The 23178-nt window shown below is 36.6% G+C and overlaps 1 protein-coding gene across 1 annotated transcript; it reads right to left on the bottom strand.

Annotated features, from left to right (window-relative positions):
- Nucleotides 1-1943: 1943 nt before the first annotated feature.
- On the bottom strand, nucleotides 1944-7560 carry LOC121520613 (dnaJ homolog subfamily C member 5-like). Its single transcript, XM_041804155.1, has 4 exons — nucleotides 7454-7560; nucleotides 4737-4950; nucleotides 3612-3786; nucleotides 1944-2041 (listed from the first exon to the last, which is right to left on the bottom strand). Exons 1-4 carry the CDS (start codon nucleotides 7558-7560, stop codon nucleotides 1944-1946), a joined length of 594 nt encoding a protein of 197 aa, XP_041660089.1.
- Between the last annotated feature and the right edge of the window lie 15618 nt (nucleotides 7561-23178).

The raw sequence follows: 23178 nt of genomic DNA, 5'->3' as shown, positions 1-23178 counted from the left end.
AATAATAATAATAATAATAATAATAACAATAAGATAATAATAATAATAATAATAATAATAATAAGATAATAATAATAATAATAATAATAATAATAACAATAAGATAATAATAATAATAATAATAATAATAATAATAATAATAAGATAATAATAATAATAATAATAACAATAACAATAAGATAATAATAATAATAATAATAATAATAATAATAATAATAATAACAATAAGATAATAATAATAATAATAATAATAACAATAAGATAATAATAATAATAATAATAATAATAATAATAATAATAAAAAAAAACAATAAGATAATAATAATAATAATAATAATAATAATAACAATAAGATAATAATAATAATAATAATAATAATAATAATAATAACAATAAGATAATAATAATAATAATAATAAAAACAATAAGATAATAATAATAATAATAATAACAATAAGATAATAATAATATTAATAATAATAATAATAATAACAATAAGATAATAATAATAATAATAATAATAATAATAATAGGATAATACATGGTCACAGGTGTGCCAGAACAGATTTTATTTACCAAACATCAAAATAAACATCCCGCAGTTTTTTAAATCCTCATTTTCAACTTCAACACCCAAACTTAATTTACAACGACAAACATGACAACAGAATGACTCTCTATTAATGCTGTGATGGACTTATTTTACACTGACCAGTTGAGACAAAACAGGGGAATTTATCATGTATATGATATAGAACATGTTATATTAGGTAACTACTGAAAACCTGAAAAAAATGAAAATAGGTATTTATTATAATTACGGCACATAATTCAACAGATAAACTTTAATCTTACAACCATCCTGTCTTAACTCTGCTTGTTGTTTCTACTTTATGGTCATATGTTTTACAGTGTTGTTCATCTACTTATGGTGGTATTTTTTACAGTGTTGTTCATCTACTTATAGTGGTATTTTTTAAAGTGTTGTTCATCTACTTTATGGTAGTAATTTTTACAGTGTTGTTCATCTACTTATAGTGGTATTTTTTAAAGTGTTGTTCATCTACTTATAGTGGTATTTTTTAAAGTTTTTTTCATCTACTTCATGGTAGTATTTTTTACAGTGTTGTTCATCTACTTATAGTGGTATTTTTTAAATTGTTGTTCATCTACTTCATGGTAGTAATTTTTACAGTGTTGTTCATCTACTTATGGTGGTATTTTTGCAGTGTTGTTCATCTACTTTATAGTAGTATTTTTTACAGTGTTGTTCATCTACTTTATAGTAGTATTTTTTACAGTGTTGTTCATCTACTTATAGTGGTATTTTTTACAGTGTTGTTCATCTACTTTATGGTAGTAATTTTTACAGTGTTGTTCATCTACTTATGGTGGTATTTTTTGCAGTGTTGTTCATCTACTTTATAGTAGTATTTTTTACAGTGTTGTTCATCTACTTTATAGTAGTATTTTTTACAGTGTTGTTCATCTACTTATAGTGGTATTTTTTACAGTGTTGTTCATCTACTTTATGGTAGTAATTTTTACAGTGTTGTTCATCTACTTATGGTGGTATTTTTGCAGTGTTGTTCATCTACTTTATAGTAGTATTTTTTACAGTGTTGTTCATCTACTTTATAGTAGTATTTTTTACAGTGTTGTTCATCTACTTATAGTGGTATTTTTTACAGTGTTGTTCATCTACTTTATGGTAGTAATTTTTACAGTGTTGTTCATCTACTTATGGTGGTATTTTTTACAGTGTTGTTTATCTACTTATGGTGCTATTTTTTACAGTGTTGTTCATCTACTTATGGTGATATTTTTAATGTTAATGTTCATATTTTTTACAGTGTTGTTAAAGCTTTATCTGGTCATATTTTCTACATTGCTCATCTACCAGCAGGGGGAGTCACCAGGTGTTCTGTTACTTCCTGTTGTCTTCAGGTGTAGGTGTCTCCGTATCTCCGATGTCCATCAGTGATCAGCTGAGTTTTCTCACTGGCGTTGGTCGGCTGCTGAAGGACTGGGGCTTCCATGTCTGCACGGAAACAAACAAACAGAAACAAACAAACAGAAACAAACAGAAACAAACAGAAACAAACAAACAAAAACAAACAGAAACAAACAAACAGAAACAAACAATCAGAAACAAACAAACAGAAACAAACAATCAGAAACAAACAAACAGAAACAAACAATCAGAAACAAACAAACAGAAACAAACAGAAACAAACAAACAGAAACAAACAAACAGAAACAAACAGAAACAAACAAACAGAAACAAACAATCAGAAACAAACAAACAGAAACAAACAAACAAAAACAAACAGAAACAAACAAACAGAAACAAACAAACAGAAACAAACAGAAACAAACAAACAGAAACAAACAAACAGAAACAAACAGAAACAAACAAACAGAAACAAACAAACAGAAACAAACAAACAGAAACAAACAGAAACAAACAAACAGAAACAAACAATCAGAAACAAACAAACAGAAACAAACAAACAAAAACAAACAGAAACAAACAAACAGAAACAAACAAACAGAAACAAACAGAAACAAACAAACAGAAACAAACAATCAGAAACAAACAATCAGAAACAAACAAACAGAAACAAACAATCAGAAACAAACAAACAGAAACAAACAATCAGAAACGAACAAACAGAAACAAACAGAAACAAACAGAAACAAACAAACAGAAACAAACAGAAACAAACAATCAGAAACAAACAAACAGAAACAATCAGAAACAAACAGAAACAATCAGAAACAAACAATCAGAAACAAACAGAAACAAACAAACAGAAACAAACAAACAGATAAAAAACACAGAGAAACAAACAAACAGAAACACACAAACAGTCCTGTCGTTCAAATAGTCGCAGAGCTTCCTGTCCTCAAAATAAAAGCCCAGAGCTTCCTGTCCTCAAAATTAAAGCCCAGAGCTTCCTGTCCTCAAAATAAAAGCCCAGAGCTTCCTGTCCTCAAAATAAAAGCCCAGAGCTTCCTGTCCTCAAAATAAAAGCCCAGAGCTTCCTGTCTTCAAAATAAAAGCCCAGAGCTTCCTGTCTTCAAAATTAAAGCCCAGACCTTCCTGTCTTCAAAATAAAAGCCCAGAGCTTCCTGTCCTCAAAATAAAAGCCCAGAGCTTCCTGTCCTCAAAATAAAAGCCCAGAGCTTCCTGTCTTCAAAATAAAAGCCCAGAGCTTCCTGTCTTCAAAATTAAAGCCCAGAGCTTCCTGTCCTCAAAATAAAAGCCCAGAGCTTCCTGTCTTCAAAATTAAAGCCCAGAGCTTCCTGTCTTCAAAATTAAAGCCCAGAGCTTCCTGTCTTCAAAATTAAAGCCCAGAGCTTCCTGTCCTCAAAATTAAAGCCCAGAGCTTCCTGTCCTCAAAATAAAAGCCCAGAGCTTCCTGTCTTCAAAATTAAAGCCCAGAGCTTCCTGTCCTCAAAATTAAAGCCCAGAGCTTCCTGTCTTCAAAATTAAAGCCCAGAGCTTCCTGTCCTCAAAATTAAAGCCCAGAGCTTCCTGTCTTCAAAATAAAAGCCCAGAGCTTCCTGTCTTCAAAATAAAAGCCCAGAGCTTCCTGTTGCCTCACCGTTATCGGGCTCATTGCGTAGCTCCTCCTCCAGGTCATCAGGTGAGACGTACTCTGGTTCTGCCCCCTCACCTGTGGGCGGCGGCTTCAGTTTCCCACAGCAACAGTTACAACAGCAGCAGAGACAGCAGCAGCAGTAACAGCCAGTCAAGATCCCACACACCACAAACAGACCCTGCAACAAGATACAGAACAAGATCATGAGACAAAAACAAGATCAGTCACTACAACAGCAGACAGAGCAAAAGCAGTAACAGGTGGTCAAGATCCCACACACCACAAACAGACCCCGCAACAAGATACAGAACAAGATCATGAGACAAAAACAAGATCAGTCACTACAACAGCAGACAGAGCAAAAGCAGTAACAGACGGTCAAGATCCCACACACCACAAACAGACCCTGCAATTAGAACAAGATATAGTACAAGATCATGAGACAAAAACAAGATCAGCCGCTACAACAGCAGAAAGAGCATAAGCAGTTACAGCAGGTCAAGATCCCTCACACCACAAACAGACCATACAACAAGATACAGAACAAGATCATGAGACAGTAAAGCAAGATACTTTGACAATATCCTCAAGCAGCAACAAGACAGTACAAGATACTGAGACCACACAAGATACCTAGACAAGATCCTGATGCAACAAGATCATGAGACAAAAACAAGATGCTTTGACAAGATCCCGAGGCAAGAGCAGTTCTGTTCAAAAAAGATACAGAACAAGATCCTGTAACAGCAACAAGGTACTTGGACAGAAACATGGCACAGATCAAGATGCTTAGAAAAAAACAAGATCATGAGACAAAAAGTAAGATACTTAGACAAGATCCTAAGGCAGCAGTAAGATACTAAGACAAAAACCCAATCCTGAGATAAAAACAAGACAAAGATCTTGACCCAGAGACAAAAACAAGATGCTTAGACAAGATCCTGAGACAGAAAAAAGATATAGACAACGATCCTTACAGGAAACCAAAGAGAAAGAGCCCAAAACAAAATGTAGTTACAGTTCAAGATTCCACCAAAAGAGCAAGGAACAAGACAAGACTTTCACACAAGATACTGAGCGAGCTCCTCTAATTCTAATGAGCCTTTAAGAGGGTCTGGGTGAGCCCACCTTAGCCCACCAGGTGGACAGCATGAAGTAGGTGTTGACGTTGTCCTCTCCAAACTGCTGAGCTACGTAGAGTCCCAGAGAGCCGTACGAGTCGTAGATGTTTCTCTTGGTCAGATCGGACAGGACGGCGTGGGCCGCATTCAGCTCCTTAAACTTCTCCGCCGCCTCCGGGTCATCCGGGTTCTTATCAGGGTGGTACCGCAACGCCAACTTCCTGTTTATGGTTATATACACACAAACAAATAATGTTCACAAACACACCAGCACTTAACACTGGATCTCAACGTTTATGGAGAGACTGCGTGTTAAAGGGACAGTTCAGTATTTTTATATAAGAGGTAGGGTCAGAACAAAGGACTAACATCATACCTGGAGATTTTCATTGATTTATTTATCTGAATTTTGTTCACTGAGCAACAAAAAACAATGAAATCCCTGCAATCATCACAGCACCAGATGATAAACGCCAAGAGGATCCCGGTAAAATCAGAATCACACCTGAACATAGGAGTCCAACACCTCAAACAAACTCCTACTAAACTCTAACCCTAATCTGCGCAAAAAACACAACATTTCAATTGCACAAACGTGTTTTCAATGTTTGGAGGAGTGGGTGGAGCTGGCAAAGAGGGAGGGTCAGACGATCCTCTCTCTAACTCCTCCCTCTGTGACAGCTCCTGCTGTCTCAGCAGTCAACATATCAGAGCAATCTAAGAAAACCCTCAGTCCCCGCCTCTTCCACATACTTCTACAAAAGTTGCTAACACATTCATGCAACTAAGATAAACCCTCATTCCTTGACCATATCTCCTATTTTTCCTAGGTTGTGGTTAAATCAGTGTGACTCAGTGGCACTTTAGCCCCCTTCAAGTTTTTTCCAAAAGTTGCCAACATGTGCAATTTTAGATAAACCCCTCTCTTTGCCTGTTCCATCTACTTTGACAAAAGTTGCCAACATATTTGTGCAATTTTAGATAAACCCCACTCTTTGCCTGTTCCATCTACTTTGACAAAAGTTGCCAACATATTTGTGCAATTTTAGATAAACCCCTCTCTTTGCCTGTTCCATCTACTTTGACAAAAGTTGCCAACATATTTGTGCAATTTTAGATAAACCCCACTCTTTGCCTGTTCCATCTACTTTGACAAAAGTTGCCAAAATATTTGTGCAATTTTAGATAAACCCCACTCTTTGCCTGTTCCATCTACTTTGACAAAAGTTGCCAACATATTTGGGCAATTTTAGATACACCCCACTCTTTGCCTGTTCCATCTACTTTGACAAAAGTTGCCAACATATTTGTGCAATTTTAGATAAACCCCACTCTTTGCCTGTTCCATCTACTTTGACAAAAGTTGCCAACATATTTGTGCAATTTTAGATAAACCCCACTCTTTGCCTGTTCCATCTTCTTTGACAAAAGTTGCCAACATATTTGTGCAATTTTAGATAAACCCCACTCTTTGCCTGTTCCATCTACTTTGACAAAAGTTGCCAACATATTTGTGCACTTTTAGATAAACCCCACTCTTTGCCTGTTCCATCTACTTTGACAAAAGTTGCCAACATATTTGTGCAATTTTAGATAAACCCCACTCTTTGCCTGTTCCATCTACTTTGACAAAAGTTGCCAACATATTTGTGCACTTTTAGATAAACCCCACTCTTTGCCTGTTCAATCTACTTTGACAAAAGTTGCCAAAATATTTGTGCAATTTTAGATAAACCCCACTCTTTGCCTGTTCCATCTACTTTGACAAAAGTTGCCAACATATTTGTGCACTTTTAGATAAACCCCACTCTTTGGTTGTTTAAACTATTTTGACAAAAGTTGCCAAAATATTTGTGCAATTTTAGATAAACCCCACTCTTTGCCTGTTCCATCTACTTTGACAAAAGTTGCCAACATATTTGTGCAATTTTAGATAAACCCCACTCTTTGCCTGTTTAAACTATTTTGACAAAAGTTGCCAAAATATATGTGCAATTTTAGATAAACCCCACTCTTTGCCTGTTCCAACTATTTTGACAAAAGTTGCCAACATATTTGTGCAATTTTAGATAAACCCCACTCTTTGCTTTTCCAACTATTCTGACAAAGGTTGCCAACATATTTGCGCAATTTTAGATGAACCCCACTCTTTGCCTGTTCCAACTATTTTAACAAAAGTTGCCAATACATTTTTGCAACTTAAACCCCCACTTCATCCTTGCCATTTCTGCCCACTTTTCTAAATTTTGCCAATACATTTGTCCAATTTAGGAATACCCCTGGTTCCTGCTGATTTGTTTTATTCTTCAAATATTGCCAACATATTTGTTCAGTTCAGGGAATTCTCTGCTCCTTGCCAATCCAAAAGTTGCCAACGTATTTGTGCAACTTAATATATATATTTTTTTCTTTTCCATTTCCAGACTTTTTTCAAGTGTTGACAACACATTTATGCAACTTCAAGGAAACCTCAGTCCTCACAGTTCCACCCACATCCCAAATGCTTACCTGCCTGTTCTTCTGTTTTTAAATCGATAAATTGCCCATCCTTGAGTGTCCACGGTGTCAGCATCTTTATTCATAATCAAACTCTTTCTACATTAAAGTTAAATTTTCAGACTGAACACTAAAACTCAGCCACTGTACCAACCCTGATCGTCATAATACTCCAGGTGTCAGCTGATCACCATGGCCTAGGTGGGTGGGCGGAGCTATGTCTCTCACCTGTAGGACTTCTTGATATCATCATGGCTGCAACCTTTCTGAAGAGCCAGGATCTGATACAGAGACTCCCCAGAGGTGGACAACGTTCGCTGCCTGCTGTCAGACATCCTCACACCATCACCTGTACAGGTACGCACAGAGGTAGCTTAAACACGCAGCAGAGGTAGGGAATCAGCTGGGCCCCTCTCTCCTGGGACCCCTCTCTCCTGGGGGCCTCATGGTAAGGGAGGCAGATATACAGTCATCAAGAATTGTAACTGCTGAGAGTGGCCCTGCATGAGCCCCAGAAGTTTAAATCTAGCCCAGCTGATGAACTCACTCAGACACAGAGGTCATCCTGACCACTCAACTGTCACAGAGTCATTCTGACGACCACTCAACAGTCACAGAGTCACTCTGACAACCACTCAACAGTCACAGAGTCACTCTGACAACCACTCAACAGTCACAGAGTCACTCTGACAACCACCCAACAGTCACAGAGTCACTCTGACAACCACTCAACAGTCACAGAGTCACTCTGACAACCACTCAACAGTCACAGAGTCACTCTGACAACAATTCAACAGTAGCAGAGTCACTCTGATGGTGACTTAACAGTCACGGAGTCACTCTGACAACCGCTCAACTGTCACAGAGTCATTCTGACGACCACTCAACAGTCACAGAGTCACTCTGATGACCACTAACTAACTAACTAACTAATTAAATAATAACTTAACTAACTGACAAACTCACTAACTGATTAACAAATAATCTAACTAACTGCACTAATAAACTAACTAACTAATTAACAAGTAAACTAACTAACTGACCAACTAATTAACTAACTAACTAACTAACAAAAAACTAACTAACTAACTAATAAACTAGCAAACTAACTAACTAACTAACTAACTAACTAACAAAAAAACAAAAAAACAAACTAACTAACTAACTAACAAATAAACTAACTAACTAACTAACAAAAAACTAACTAACTAACTAATAAACTAGCAAACTAACTAACTAACTAACTAACTAACTAACTAACAAAAAAACAAAAAAACAAACAAACTAACTAACTAACTAACAAATAAACTAACTAACTAACTAACTAACAAATAAACAAACAAACTAACTAACTAACTAACAAATAAACTAACTAACTAACTAACTAACTAACTAACAAATAAACAAACAAACTAACTAACTAACTAACAAATAAACTAACTAACTAACTAACTAACTAACTAACTAACAAATAAACAAACAAACTAACTAACTAACTAACAAATAAACTAACTAACTAACTAACTAACAAATAAACTAACTTACTAACTAACTAACAAATAAACAAATAAACAAACTAACTAACTAACTAACTCACTAATAAACAAACTAACTAACTAACAAATAAACAAACTAACTAATAAACTAGCAAACAAACTAACTAACTAACTAACTAACTAACTAACTAACTAACTAACAAATAAACAAACAAACTAACTAACTAACTAACAAATAAACTAACTAACTAACTAACTAACTAACTAACTAACAAATAAACTAACTAACTAATAAACTAGCAAACTAACTAACTAACTAACTAACAAATAAACCAACTAACTAACTAACTAACTAACAAATAAACAAACAAACTAACTAACTAACTAACAAATAAACTAACTAACTAACTAACTAACTAACAAATAAACTAACTAACTAACTAACTAACTAACTAACTAACTAACTAACTAACTAACTAACAAATAAACTAACTAACTAACTAACTAACTAACAAATAAACAAACTAATTAACTAACTAACTAACAAATAAACTAACTAACTAACTAACTAACTAACAAATAAACTAACTAACAGACAAATAAACAAACGAACTAACTAACTAACTAACTAACAAATAAACTAACTAACTAACTAACTAACTAACTAACTAACAAATAAACAAACAAACTAACTAACTAACTAACAAATAAACTAACAAACTAACTAACAAATAAACAAACAAACTAACTAACTAACTAACTAACTAACTAACAAATGAACAAATAAACTAACTAACTGACTAACAACTAAACTAACTAACTAACTAACTAACTAACAAATAAACAAATAAACTAACTAACTAACTAACTAACTAACTAACTAAATAACTAACTAACAAATAAACAAATACACTAACTAACTAACAAACTAACTAACTAACTAAATAACTTACTAACAAATAAACAAATAAACTAACTAACTAACTAACTAACTAACTAATAAACAAATAAAAAAACTAACTAACTAACTAACTAACTAACTAACTAAATAACTAACTAACTTACTAACTAACTAACTAATAAACAAATAAAAAAACTAACTAACTAACTAACAAATAAACACATAAACTAACTAACTAACTAACTAACTAATAAACAAACTAACTAACTAACTAACTAACAAATAAACAAATAAACAGACTAACAAATTAACTAACTAACTAACTAACAAACTAACTAACTAACTAACTAACTAACTAACTAACAAATAAACAAATAAACTAACTAACTAACTAACTAACTAACTAACTAACTAACTAACTAACAAATAAACAAACAAACTAACTAACTAACTAACTAACTAATAAACAAATAAAAAAACTAACTAACTAACTAACTAACTAACTAACTAACTAAATGACTAACTAACTTACTAACTTACTAACTAACTAACTAATAAACAAATAAAAAACTAACTAACTAACTAACTAACAAATAAACACATAAACTAACTAACTAACTAACTAACTAATAAACAAACTAACTAACTAACTAACAAATAAACAAATAAACAGACTAACAAATTAACTAACTAACTAACTAACTAACTAACAAAAAACTAACTAACTAACTAACTAAAAAAACTAACTAACTAACAAAAAACAAATAAACAGACTAACTAACAAATAAACTAACAAATTAACTAACAAACAAATAAACAAATAAACAAACTAACTAACTAACTAACTAAAAAAAACTAACTTACTAACTAACAAAAAAACAAATAAACAGACTAACTAGCTAACTAACTAGCTATCTAACTAACAAATAAACTAGCTAACTAACTAACTAAATAACTAACTAACTAGCAAATAAACTAACAAACTAACTAACTAACAAATAAACTAACAAACTAACTAACAAATAAACAAATAAACTAACTAACTAACTAACTAACTAAAAAAAACTAATTAACTAACTAACTAACTAACTAACTAACTAACAAAAAAACAAATAAACAGACTAACTAGCTAACTAACTAAATAACAAACTAACTAACTAACTAACTAAATAAACAAACTAACAAACTAACTAACTAACTAACAAATTAATTTACTAACTAACAAATAAACAAATAAACAAACTAACTTACTAACTAACTAACAAATAAACAAATAAATAAACAAACTAACTAACTAACAAACAAATAAACAAATAAACAAATAAACAAATAAACAAATAAACAAACTAACTTACTAACTAACTAACTAACTAACTAACTAATAAACAAACTAACTAACTAACTAACTAACTAACTAACTAACTAACTAACTAATAAACAAACTAACTTACTAACTAACTAACTAACTATCTAACTAATAAACAAACTGACTAACTAACTAACTAACAAATAAACAAATAAACAAATAAACCAACTAACTTACTAACTAACTAACAAATAAACTAACTAACTAATAAACAAACTAACTTACTAACTAACAAACAAATAAACTAACTAACTAACTAACTAACTAACTAACTAACTAATTAACTAATAAACAAACTAACTAACTAACTAACTAACTAACTAATAAACAAACTAACTAACTAACTAACTAACTAACTCACTAACTAATAAACAAACTAACTTACTAACTAACTAACTATCTAACTAATAAACAAACTGACTAACTAACTAACTAACTAACTAACAAATAAACAAATAAACAAATAAACCAACTAACTTACTAACTAACTAACAAATAAACTAACTAACTAATAAACAAACTAACTTACTAACTAACAAACAAATAAACTAACTAACTAACTAACTAACTAACTAACTAACTAACTTACTAATTAACTAATAAACAAACAAACTAACTAACTAACTAACTAACTAATAAACAAACTAACTAACTAACTCACTAATAAACAAACTAACTAACTAACAACTAACTAACTAACCAATTTAACTAACTAACTAACTAACTAACTAACTAACTAACTAACTAACAAATAAACTAACTTACTAACTAACTAACAAATAAACAAACTAACTTACTTACTAACTAACAAATAAACTAACTTACTAACTAACTAACTAACTAACTAACTAACTAACTAACAAATAAACTAACTTACTAACTAACTAACAAATAAACAAATAAACAAACTAACTAACTAACTAACTCACTAATAAACAAACTAACTAACTAACAAATAAACAAACTAACTTACTTACTAACTAACAAATAAACTAACTTACTAACTAACTAACTAACTAATAAACAAACTAACTTACTAACTAACTAACAAATAAACAAACTAACTAACTAACTAACTCACTAATAAACAAACTAACTAACTAACAAATAAACAAACTAACTTACTTACTAACTAACAAATAAACTAACTTACTAACTAACTAACTAACTAACTAACTAACTAACTAACTAACAAATAAACTAACTTACTAACTAACTAACAAATAAACTAACTTACTAACTAACTAACTAACTAACTAACTAATAAACAAACTAACTTACTAACTAACTAACAAATAAACTAACTAACTAACTAACTAACTAATAAACAAACTAACTTACTAACTAACTAACAAATAAACTAACTAACTAACTAACTAACTCACTAATAAACAAACAAACTAACTAACAAATAAACAAACTAACTTACTTACTAACTAACAAATAAACTAACTAACTAACTAACTAACTAACTAACTAACTAATAAACAAACTAACTTACTAACTAACTAACAAATAAACTAACTTACTAACTAACTTACTAACTAACTAACTAACTAACTAACTAACTAACTAACTAACTAACTAACTAATAAACAAACTAACTTACTAACTAACTAACAAATAAACTAACTAACTAACTAACTAACTAATAAACAAACTAACTTACTAACTAACTAACAAATAAACTAACTAACTAACTAACTAACTAATAAACAAACTAACTTACTAACTAACTAACAAATAAACTAACTAACTAACTAACTAACTAACTAACAACCAAAGCTGTGTGGAGCGTGGACAGCAGCTCTGTCTCTTCATGTTTCAGCTCTATATTGTTGACTTGTGGATGTAAAACCAGGTCTAAGCAGACTGAGTGACTTTAATCAGCTCCTGCTGCTGTTTGTTTTCCACAGGTGAGACACCTCATCCATCTGATGATGTCACACAGGTAGGAAATAAACGAACATCCCTCCAGGAAAAGAGTCAAAGAATGCTGGTTACCTGTTTGAGCGTCTCCTCGTCCTGGCCGTCTCTCCCAGGTGCCACCGTGTCTTTACCTGTCCAGGTGTGCAGACCTGTCTCTGCCTGTCCTCTGCGTGTCTGTTCTTTACCTGTCCAGGTATGCGCTCTCGTCTCTACCTGTGCAGGTGTATCTCTGACAGTCTCCATCAAACATTCAGCAGCTGGTCAGATCAGGTGACCACTGGCCGCCACGCCTGCTCAGGTTTCTCTGAGATGCTCTGATGGACTCATTGTGATGGTGGGGGAAGTTGCCATGACAACCAGGTGAGTCAGAGCAGGGGGTGGGGCCCAGACGGAGTAGAGTGACAGCAGCAGGTCTGTGGGGGAAGTGACGGTCAGAGAGGGAAGGTTAAAGCAAGATGGCGTAGTTATTTAAAGAGACAGACGTCATTATAGTATTGATTATTGATTATTGGTTATTAATTATTAGTGATTGATTCAGACCTGCTGTCTCAGAGATTCATCAGGACTGACGTTCCTGATTGGAGGGGCAGAGTAACCTCTAGTGGTCGTGGTTGTGATGAAAGGAGAAAAGATGGAGGTCTGGTGAGGCGCTCAAAGGTTCTCTGGGGTTCACTAGTCCAAGCTGCCCCAGATCATGCTGGACCTGGAGTCCCACCTAAACTCACACTCTAGTCATCACGCCATAACACAACACGCCATAGACAGGAAGTGCAGTTTGATAGAGTCGGCATGAAAGAGACATACACAGGCAGCAACTTCATACACTGAGAAGCTTTTTAGCAGTCATTTTGGTGAACATGCTGTAATTGTTAGAATGACTATCGGACATGTCAATTATATGCCACATGAACACTGAACACCTGTGCATGAACACTGAACACCTGTGCATGAACACTGAACACCTGTGCATGAACACTGAGCACCTGTGCATGAGCACTGAACACCTGTGCATGAACACTGAACACCTGTGCATGAACACTGAGCACCTGTGCATGAGCACTGAACACCTGTGCATGAACACTGAACACCTGTGCATGAACACTGAACACCTGTGCATCACCACCTAACACCTGTGCATAACCACTGAACACCTGTGCATGAACACTGAACACCTGTGCATGAACACTGAACACCTGTGCATGAACACTGAACACCTGTGCATCACCACCTAACACCTGTGCATGAACACTGAACACCTGTGCATGAACACTGAACACCTGTGCATCACCACCTAATACCTGTGCATGAACACTGAACACCTGTGCATGAGCACTGAACACCTGTGCATGAACACTGAACACCTGAGCATGAACACTGAACACCTGTGCATCACCACCTAACACCTGTGCATTACCACTGAACACCTGTGCATCACCACCTAACACCTGTGCATAACCACTGAACACCTGTGCATGACCACTGAACACCTGTGCATGAACACTGAACACCTGTGCATGAACACTGAACACCTGTGCATGAACACTGAACACCTGTGCATGAGCACTGAACACCTTTGCATGAACACGGAACACCTGAGCATCACCACCTAACACCTGTGTATGAGCACTGAACACCTGTGCATGACCACTGAACACCTTTGCATGACCACTGAACACCTGTGCATCAGCACTGAACACCTGTGCATGACCACTGAACACCTGTGCATAACCACTGAACACCTGTGCATCACCACTGAACACCTTTGCATAACCACTGAACACCTGTGCATCACCACTGAACACCTGAGCATCACCACCTAACACCTGTGCATGAACACTGAACACCTGTGCATGACCACTGAACACCTGTGCATCACCACCTAACACCTGTGCATGAGCACTGAACACCTGTGCATCACCAACTAACACCTGTGCATGAACACTGAACACCTGTGCATGACCACTGAACACCTGTGCATCACCAACTAACACCTGTGCATGAACACTGAACACCTGTGCATGAGCACTGAACACCTGTGCATGACCACTGAACACCTGTGCATGACCACTGAACACCTGTGCATCACCAACTAACACCTGTGCATGAACACTGAACACCTGTGCATGAGCACTGAACACCTGTGCATGACCACTGAACACCTGTGCATGAGCACTGAACACCTTTGCATGAACACTGAACACCTGTGCATGAGCACTGAACACCTGTGCATGAACACTGAACACCTTTGCATGAACACTGAGCACCTGTGCATGAACACTGAGCACCTGTGCATGAACACTGAACACCTGTGCATGAACACTGAGCACCTGTGCATGAGCACTGAACACCTGTGCATGAACACTGAACACCTTTGCATGAACACTGAGCACCTGTGCATGAGCACTGAACACCTGTGCATGAACACTGAGCACCTGTGCATGAGCACTGAACACCTGTGCATGAACACTGAACACCTGTGCATGACCACTGAACACCTGTGCATAACCACTGAACACCTGTGCATGACCACTGAACACCTGTGCATCACCACATAACACCTGTGCATAACCACTGAACACCTGTGTATCACCACCTAACACCTGTGCATAACCACTGAACACCTGTGCATCACCACCTAACACCTGTGCATGAACACTGAACACCTGTGCATGAACACTGAACACCTGTGCATCACCACCTAACACCTGTGCATGAACACTGAACACCTGTGCATCACCACCTAACACCTGTGCATCACCACTGAACACCTGTGCATGAACACTGAACACCTGTGCATGACCACTGAACACCTGTGCATCACCACTGAACACCTTTGCATGAACACTGAACACCTGTGCATCACCACCTAACACCTGTGCATAACCACTGAACACCTGTGCATCACCAACTAACACCTGTGCATGAACACTGAACACCTGTGCATCACCACTGAACACCTGTGCATGAACACTGAACACCTGTGCATCACCACCTAACACCTGTGCATGACCACTGAACACCTGTGCATGAACACTGAACACCTGTGCATCACCACCTAACACCTGTGCATGAACACTGAACACCTGTGCATCACCAACTAACACCTGTGCATGAACACTGAACACCTGTGCATGAACACTGAACACCTGTGCATGAACACTGAACACCTGTGCATGACCACTGAACACCTGTGCATGAACACTGAACACCTTTGCATGAACACTGAACACCTGTGCATGACCACTGAACACCTGTGCATGAACACTGAACACCTGTGCATGAACACTGAACACCTGTGCATGAGCACTGAACACCTGTGCATGAACACTGAGCACCTGTGCATGAGCACTGAACACCTGTGCATGAACACTGAACACCTGTGCATGAACACTGAACACCTGTGCATGAACACTGAGCACCTGTGCATGAACACTGAACACCTGTACATAACCACTGAACACCTGTGCATCACCACTGAACACCTGTGCATGAACACTGAACACCTGTACATAACCACTGAACACCTGTGCATCACCACTGAACACCTGTGCATGAACACTGAACACCTGTGCATGAACACTGAACACCTGTACATCACCACTGAACACCTGTACATAACCACTGAACACCTGTGCATCACCACTGAACACCTGTGCATGAACACTGAACACCTGTACATAACCACTGAACACCTGTGCATCACCACTGAACACCTGTACATAACCACTGAACACCTGTGCATCACCACTGAACACCTGTACATAACCACTGAACACCTGTGCATGAACACTGAACACCTGTGCATAAACGCATAGAGATACAGATGTGTACATGTTTGTTTCTTTTCTTTTTTTTTTTTTTCAATGATTTTATATCTCCTCTCAGGTTGTCGTTTTCTTTTTTTATAGATGATAGACATATACAAACTTTGTAATGTGTTGTTTGCTGTTTGGACCCTGTCCAAAATAGTATTGCAGTATTTTGTATCATCACAAGATGGCAGCATAGCCTTCATTTTGGTTCAATTAAGAGAAGAGGGACTTTTAGAACTTTCAACATGCAAAAACAAAACAAAACAAAACAAAACAAAAAAAACATTTGCTATTGTTTAACAAAATAAATCCAAGAGGCTTAATTGTAGGTCCTGAGATGACATACAGGCTTAAGCATTTTCAAAGGCCTAGGTAGTATGTACTCCAGGGGCTGATTTTTTGAAATATTGTAGGGGGCATTACTGAACCAGTAAGCAATGTCCCCCCAAAACACCAAGGAAAGTCATCTCAGATTCTCACTGTGAATTTTTGTGCCAGGTTTCAAGACTCTGCAAGTTTTCTAAACCCAAGATAATTCTACTTTCTGTTCATAGGGAAGAAAAATTCACCATGGCCACACCCCTTAGAGTGATGAAAATGTTTCAATGAAATGTTTAACTATGACATGTCTTCTTTCAATGTACCTAACATGGAGGTGTCTGGATGAATTCCCTGAGAGGAATTTTGAAAATTGTGATGTCTCCAATGTGCTGTATTTTGACCACAAAAATCAAAATGGCGGACTTCCTGTTTGTTTTACGGCATGGGTCCAAGAGGCTTTGTTGTATATCTTTAAATGATGTATAAGCTAAAGAATTTTCAAAATCCTAGGTTAAACCTGCTGCAGGGGCTGAATTTTCAAAAAATTGTAGGGGGCGCCACTGAGCCAAAAAGCCATGCCCATCAACAATTATCCTATTAATCTCCTCATTTTACTACTGAGTATTTTTCTGCAAGGTTTTATGGCTTTACTAGTTTTGTAAGCATTAGATAATTCTACTTCCTGTTACATGGTGAATGAAAAATTGTCACCGCCACACCATTTTAGGTAAGGACTCTTGACCTTCAAATCTGAGTAATACCAACCTTGAGGGATGTGCCTGGGCTAATTTCAGCAGGATTTGGCCAATCTTGTAATAAATGGAAATTTTTTAGTGAGCACCAGCCACTTTTATCACATGATGAAGCATTTCAATTTCAGGGGCCGCCATGGCCACGCCTTTGGACTAATGAGAAAACCCTGAATAACTTTTGACCGAAGACATCTCTTCTTGCTCTACCCCACAGATGAAGTAGTTTGGATGAACGCCCTCAGACGAGTTCGTTCAAATACGACTCCTAAAATATGTCTCGTTTTACCAAACAATTCAAAATGGCCGACTTCCTGTTTGACTTACGATATGGGTCCAAGAGGATTTCTTGTGCGTCCTGACATGACGCATCTGCCCACACATGTTTGAAAATCCTAGGTCAAACCTGCTGAGGGGGCTGAATTTTTGAAATTTTTTAGGGGGCGCCATTGGGCCAATAGGCCACGCCCACCTACAAACATCACATGACTTATTTCAGCTTGCTAATGAGAATGTTTTTGCCAAGTTTTATTGCTCTACACATATCACAAGCCCCTGAGAATTCTACTTCCTGTTTCATCCAATGACGCTAGTGGAGTTCCTGTTGAGATTTCGGCATGGGTCCAAATAGCTTTGTTGTAGGTCTGATGGTGACCTACATGCACGCCGACATTCATAAGCCTGGGTTGAACTAGCTTGGGGGGCTGAATTTTTGAAATATTCTAGGGGGAGCCATTGAGCCAATAGGCCACACCCACCTACAAAATGAACATCAATCATCTCAGCATGCCAATGAGATTTTTTTTGGCCAGTTTCATTGCTCTTGGTGTCTTATAACCATTTGAAAAATCTACTTCCTCTTTCATGGCGAACAAAAAAATCACCATGGCCACGCCCTTTAACGTAGATGTTTGACCATCGTATATGTGTAAGGCCAACTCCTTGGGAACAGCCTGAGTGAATTTTCAGAATGATCTGTCCAACCATGTAGGTTCTGCGACGTGACAATCAGGAGTAGTGACTTTCTGTTGCCAGAGGGTGGCGCTGTACAGTTTTTCCAAATTTCCAGCATGGATGTGTTCTGGCCTGGACTGTTATCAAGCACATGAAATCTGTCTCAGATATGACCATGTATACTAGAGTTATGACTGTTTAAACATTTTTGGCGAAACAACATGGCGGCTCTTGACTTTATCGCCCTGCTGAGGCCACGCCCTCTGATGAAAATTCAATTTTATTTTTCCAAAGCTAAATCCACTTCTTTAGTCCTTCCTGACACAAATTTGAAGTGGATATCTTAGATGATTTTTGAACTTTAGCTTGCACCATAAACCTTGACATTTCCTGGCATCACTAGGTGGCGCTTTGATCTATAAAAACCTGACTATATAAATGGGTGCAGGCCATCACTGCCAATACACCTGAGCAATATGAGTCCAATCGGGCAATGCAAGGCTGAGTTATAAACTACTTCCTGTTTACCACAGACATATGCAAATTTGAGGGCTCGCCATGGCCACACCTTTCGACTAATGAGAAAACCCCGAATAACTTTTCATCATCCATGTCTCATGTAGCTCTGTGCCAAAGTACAAGTTGATCGGATGAAATCCTTCAGACGAGTTTGTTCAGTTATGACCCCTGGAAACGGCCAAAACCAGCCCCTTTTTTTTGCTTATTTATTCAAAATGGTGGATTTCCTGTTGGAGATAGAGTGTCGGCCCAAGAGGCTTTTTTGTAGATCTCCCCAAGCCGCACCTGCACACAAAATTTGATGAATCTATGACAAAGTCAAAGGAGGGAGCTTTGACTTTGAAAACTGTTAGGGGGCGCTATTTTTGCAATTCTGAATTTTCATGTTGGAGACCCAAAAAATATCAAAATTTTCGTGAGACTGGAAGTACGTGCAAACTTTCCTGCGAATTCAGAAATGTTAAGGGCCTCAAAAGTCCATGCAATGACGGCAAATTGTAATTTGGATGATCCTAGCGATTACAATTAGGTCCTCGCACCACTCGGTGCTCAGGCCCTAATAATCATGTGCCAGAGCAGTAAGATACATGATTAAATAGGATCTATCCATATGTGACTGCTAATACTTTTACCTGGGGTCAGGTTACATAGGTGTTCTGGTCCAATCAGCAGCAGCGATACAGGTTGTCTCAGTTAGAGAACAGAAAAAATCTGATAGTATGCTCAATAATTCTCTTTATTTCACATCAAACAATTTGATCTTTAGATTTATTTATCCTGAAGATCAAAAACCATCTTCCCTTTATCATGTCTTTAGTTTGTTAGTGATGGATGGATAGATGAAGATGATGATGATGGTGGTGATGATGGTGATGATGATGATGATGATGGTGGTGATGGTGGTGATGATGATGATGATGATGGTGGTGGTGGTGATGATGGTGATGATGATGATGATGATGGTGGTGATGATGATGATGATGATGGTGGTGATGATGGTGATGATGATGATGATGATGGTGGTGATGATGATGATGATGATGATGATGGTGGTGATGATGGTGATGATGATGATGATGATGATGGTGATGATGACGATGATGATGATGATGATGGTGGTGATGGTGGTGATGATGATGATGATGATGATGATGGTGATGATGATGATGATGGATAGAGGGTGGATGCTGGTAGATTAGTAAGGTCCATGTATCTCATGGTTATTATCAGGATCAGGATGTGTTTAGCTGTAGAGACTCAGAGTTGTGGGTTCGATTCCTCTCCTCAGTCGTCTTAGAACCCTTAGAACCATTCGAACCGTTAGAACCGTTAGAACCGTTAGAACCCTTAGAACCATTAGAACCCTTAGAACCCTTAGAACTGTTAGAACCGTTAGAATTCTTAGAACCCTTAGAACCATTAGAACCGTTAGAACCGTTAGAACCCTTAGAACCCTTAGAACCCTTAGAACCGTTAGAACCATTAGAACCCTTAGAACCATTAGAACCCTTAGAACCCTTAGAACCTTTAGAACCCTTAGAACCCTTAGAACCGTTAGAACCGTTAGAACCCTTAGAACCCTTAGAACCTTTAGAACCGTTAGAACCCTTAGAACCCTTAGAACCGTTAGAACTCTTAGAACCATTAGAACCCTTAGAACCCTTAGAACCCTTAGAACCTTTAGAACCCTTAGAACTCTTAGAACCATTAGAACCCTTAGAACCCTTAGAACCCTTAGAACCATTAGAACCCTTAGAACCTTTAGAACCGTTAGAACCCTTAGAACCCTTAAAACCCTTAGAACCGTTAGAACCCTTAGAACCCTTAGAACCTTTAGAACCCTTAGAACCGTTAGAACCCTTAGAACCCTTAGAACCTTTAGAACAGTTAGAACCGTTAGAACCCTTAAAACCCTTAGAACCGTTAGAACCCTTAGAACCCTTAGAACCGTTAGAACCCTTAGAACCCTTAGAACCGTTAGAATCGTTAGAACCCTTAGAACCCTTAGAACCTTTAGAACCCTTAGAACCATTAGAACCCTTAGAACCCTTAGAACTGTTAGAACCCTTGGAACCCATAGAACCGTTAGAACCCTTAGAACCCTTAGAACTGTTAGAACCCTTAGAACCCTTAGAACCCTTAGAACCATTAGAACCGTTAGAACCCTTAGAACTGTTAGAACCCTTAGAACCGTTAGAATCGTTAGAACCCTTAGAACCCTTAGAACCCTTAGAACCTTTAGAACTGTTAGAACCCTTAGAACCATTAGAACCGTTAGAACCCTTAGAACCCTTAGAACCCTTAGAACCTTTAGAACTGTTAGAACCCTTAGAACCGTTAGAACCCTTAGAACTGTTAGAACCCTTAGAACCCTTAGAACCGTTAGAACCCTTAGAACCATTAGAACCGTTAGAACCCTTAGAACTGTTAGAACCCTTAGAACCGTTAGAATCGTTAGAACCCTTAGAACCCTTAGAACTGTTAGAACCCTTAGAACCGTTAGAATCGTTAGAACCCTTAGAACCCTTAGAACCTTTAGAACTGTTAGAACCCTTAGAACCCTTAGAACCATTAGAATCGTTAGAACCCTTAGAACCCTTAGAACCGTTAGAACCCTTAGAACCCTTAGAACCGTTAGAACCCTTAGAACCCTTAGAACCCTTAGAACCCTGCACAAACAGACATTCTGAGATTCAGGACTGATTTGCAGATGTGGGTCACATCATATTAAGTGTGTAAACAAACAGTCTGGGTTCTGAGCTGGTTAGAGAACATACTCACAGCTGATTGGTCCAACAGTGACAGGACGTTGATTAGGGGAGTCAGGTACTGAGCGAGCGCGGCGTCTGGAACAGTTCTGGAAATGAAAACTCCTTTAATAAATTATTTAAAAACACTGAAGACTCAAGGACACCTGGCAAAGATCAGTAATACTCCCAGTAGAAGGTCTAATCTAACCATGTAGAACTTTAGCTGGACCTTCAGGAATGTTGTTGATCATCTTCATCAGTTAAAATATGTCTATTTAAATCTGATGAAGTGTGTTTTGTTTGTGTGTGTTTGTGTGTTTGTGTGTGTGTGTTTGTGTGTGTTTCTGTGCATGTTTTTGTGTGTGTTTTTGTGTGTTTGTGTGTTGTTGTTGTTTGTGTGTTTGTTTGTTTATGTGTGTGTTTGTTTTTGTTTGTGTGTTTGTTTGTTTGTGTGTGTGTTTATGTGTTTGTTTGTTTGTTTGTTTTTGTGTGTGTTTGTTTGTTTGTTTTTGTGTGTTTTGTGTGTGTGTTTTGTGTGTTTGTTTGTTGTGTGTTGTGTTGTTTGTTTGTGTGTTTGTTGTATTTTGTTTATGTTATTTTTGTGTGTTGTGTTTGTTTGTGTGTTGTGTGTATGTTTGTTTTGTTTGTTGTAAATTCATTGTGTGTTTGTGTTTGTTGTGTTTGTTTGTGTCATGTTCTTTGTGTGTTTTGTTTGTTATGTTTGTGTGTTAATTGTTTGTTTGTGTTTGTGTGTGTCATGTTTGTGTTATTTGTGTGTTTTGTGTTTGTTTGTGTGTTTTTGTGTGTTTGTGTGTTTGTGTGTGTATTGTTTGTTTGTGTTTGTTTGTGTTTTGTGTGTTTGTTGTGTGTATGTGTGTTTGTTTGTGTGGTTGTGTGTATGTGTGTTTGTTTGTGTGGTTGTGTGTTTGTGTGTTTGTTTGTTTGTGTGTTTGTGTGTGTTTGTTTGTGTGTGTGTTTGTTTGTGTGTTTGTGTGTTTGTTTGTGTGTGTGTTTGTTTGTGTGTTTGTGTGTTTGTTTGTGTGTGTTTGTTTGTTTGTGTGTTTGTGTGTTTGTTTGTGTGTTTGTGTGTTTGTTTGTGTGTTTGTTTGTGTGTTTGTGTGTTTGTGTGTTTGTTTGTGTGTTTGTGTGTTTGTGT

Source organism: Cheilinus undulatus, linkage group 13 (assembly GCF_018320785.1).
Source record: "Cheilinus undulatus linkage group 13, ASM1832078v1, whole genome shotgun sequence".
Taxonomy (NCBI): Eukaryota; Metazoa; Chordata; class Actinopteri; order Labriformes; family Labridae; genus Cheilinus; species Cheilinus undulatus.
The sequence above is the reverse complement of the archived record's forward strand: the minus strand, read 5'-3'. Positions and strand labels throughout refer to the sequence as shown.

Excerpts from the sequence above, each read along its gene's own strand:
- LOC121520613 (XM_041804155.1), bottom strand. The coding sequence starts at position 7,560 with ATGTCTGACAGCAGGCAGCGAACGTTGTCCACCTCTGGGGAGTCTCTG. Across the intron at positions 3,787-4,736 it reads TGTCCACCTGGTGGGCTAAG|GGTCTGTTTGTGGTGTGTGG; the intron begins GTGGGCTCACCC and ends ATCTTGTTGCAG. Across the intron at positions 2,042-3,611 it reads ACGCAATGAGCCCGATAACG|ACATGGAAGCCCCAGTCCTT; the intron begins GTGAGGCAACAG and ends GTTTCCGTGCAG.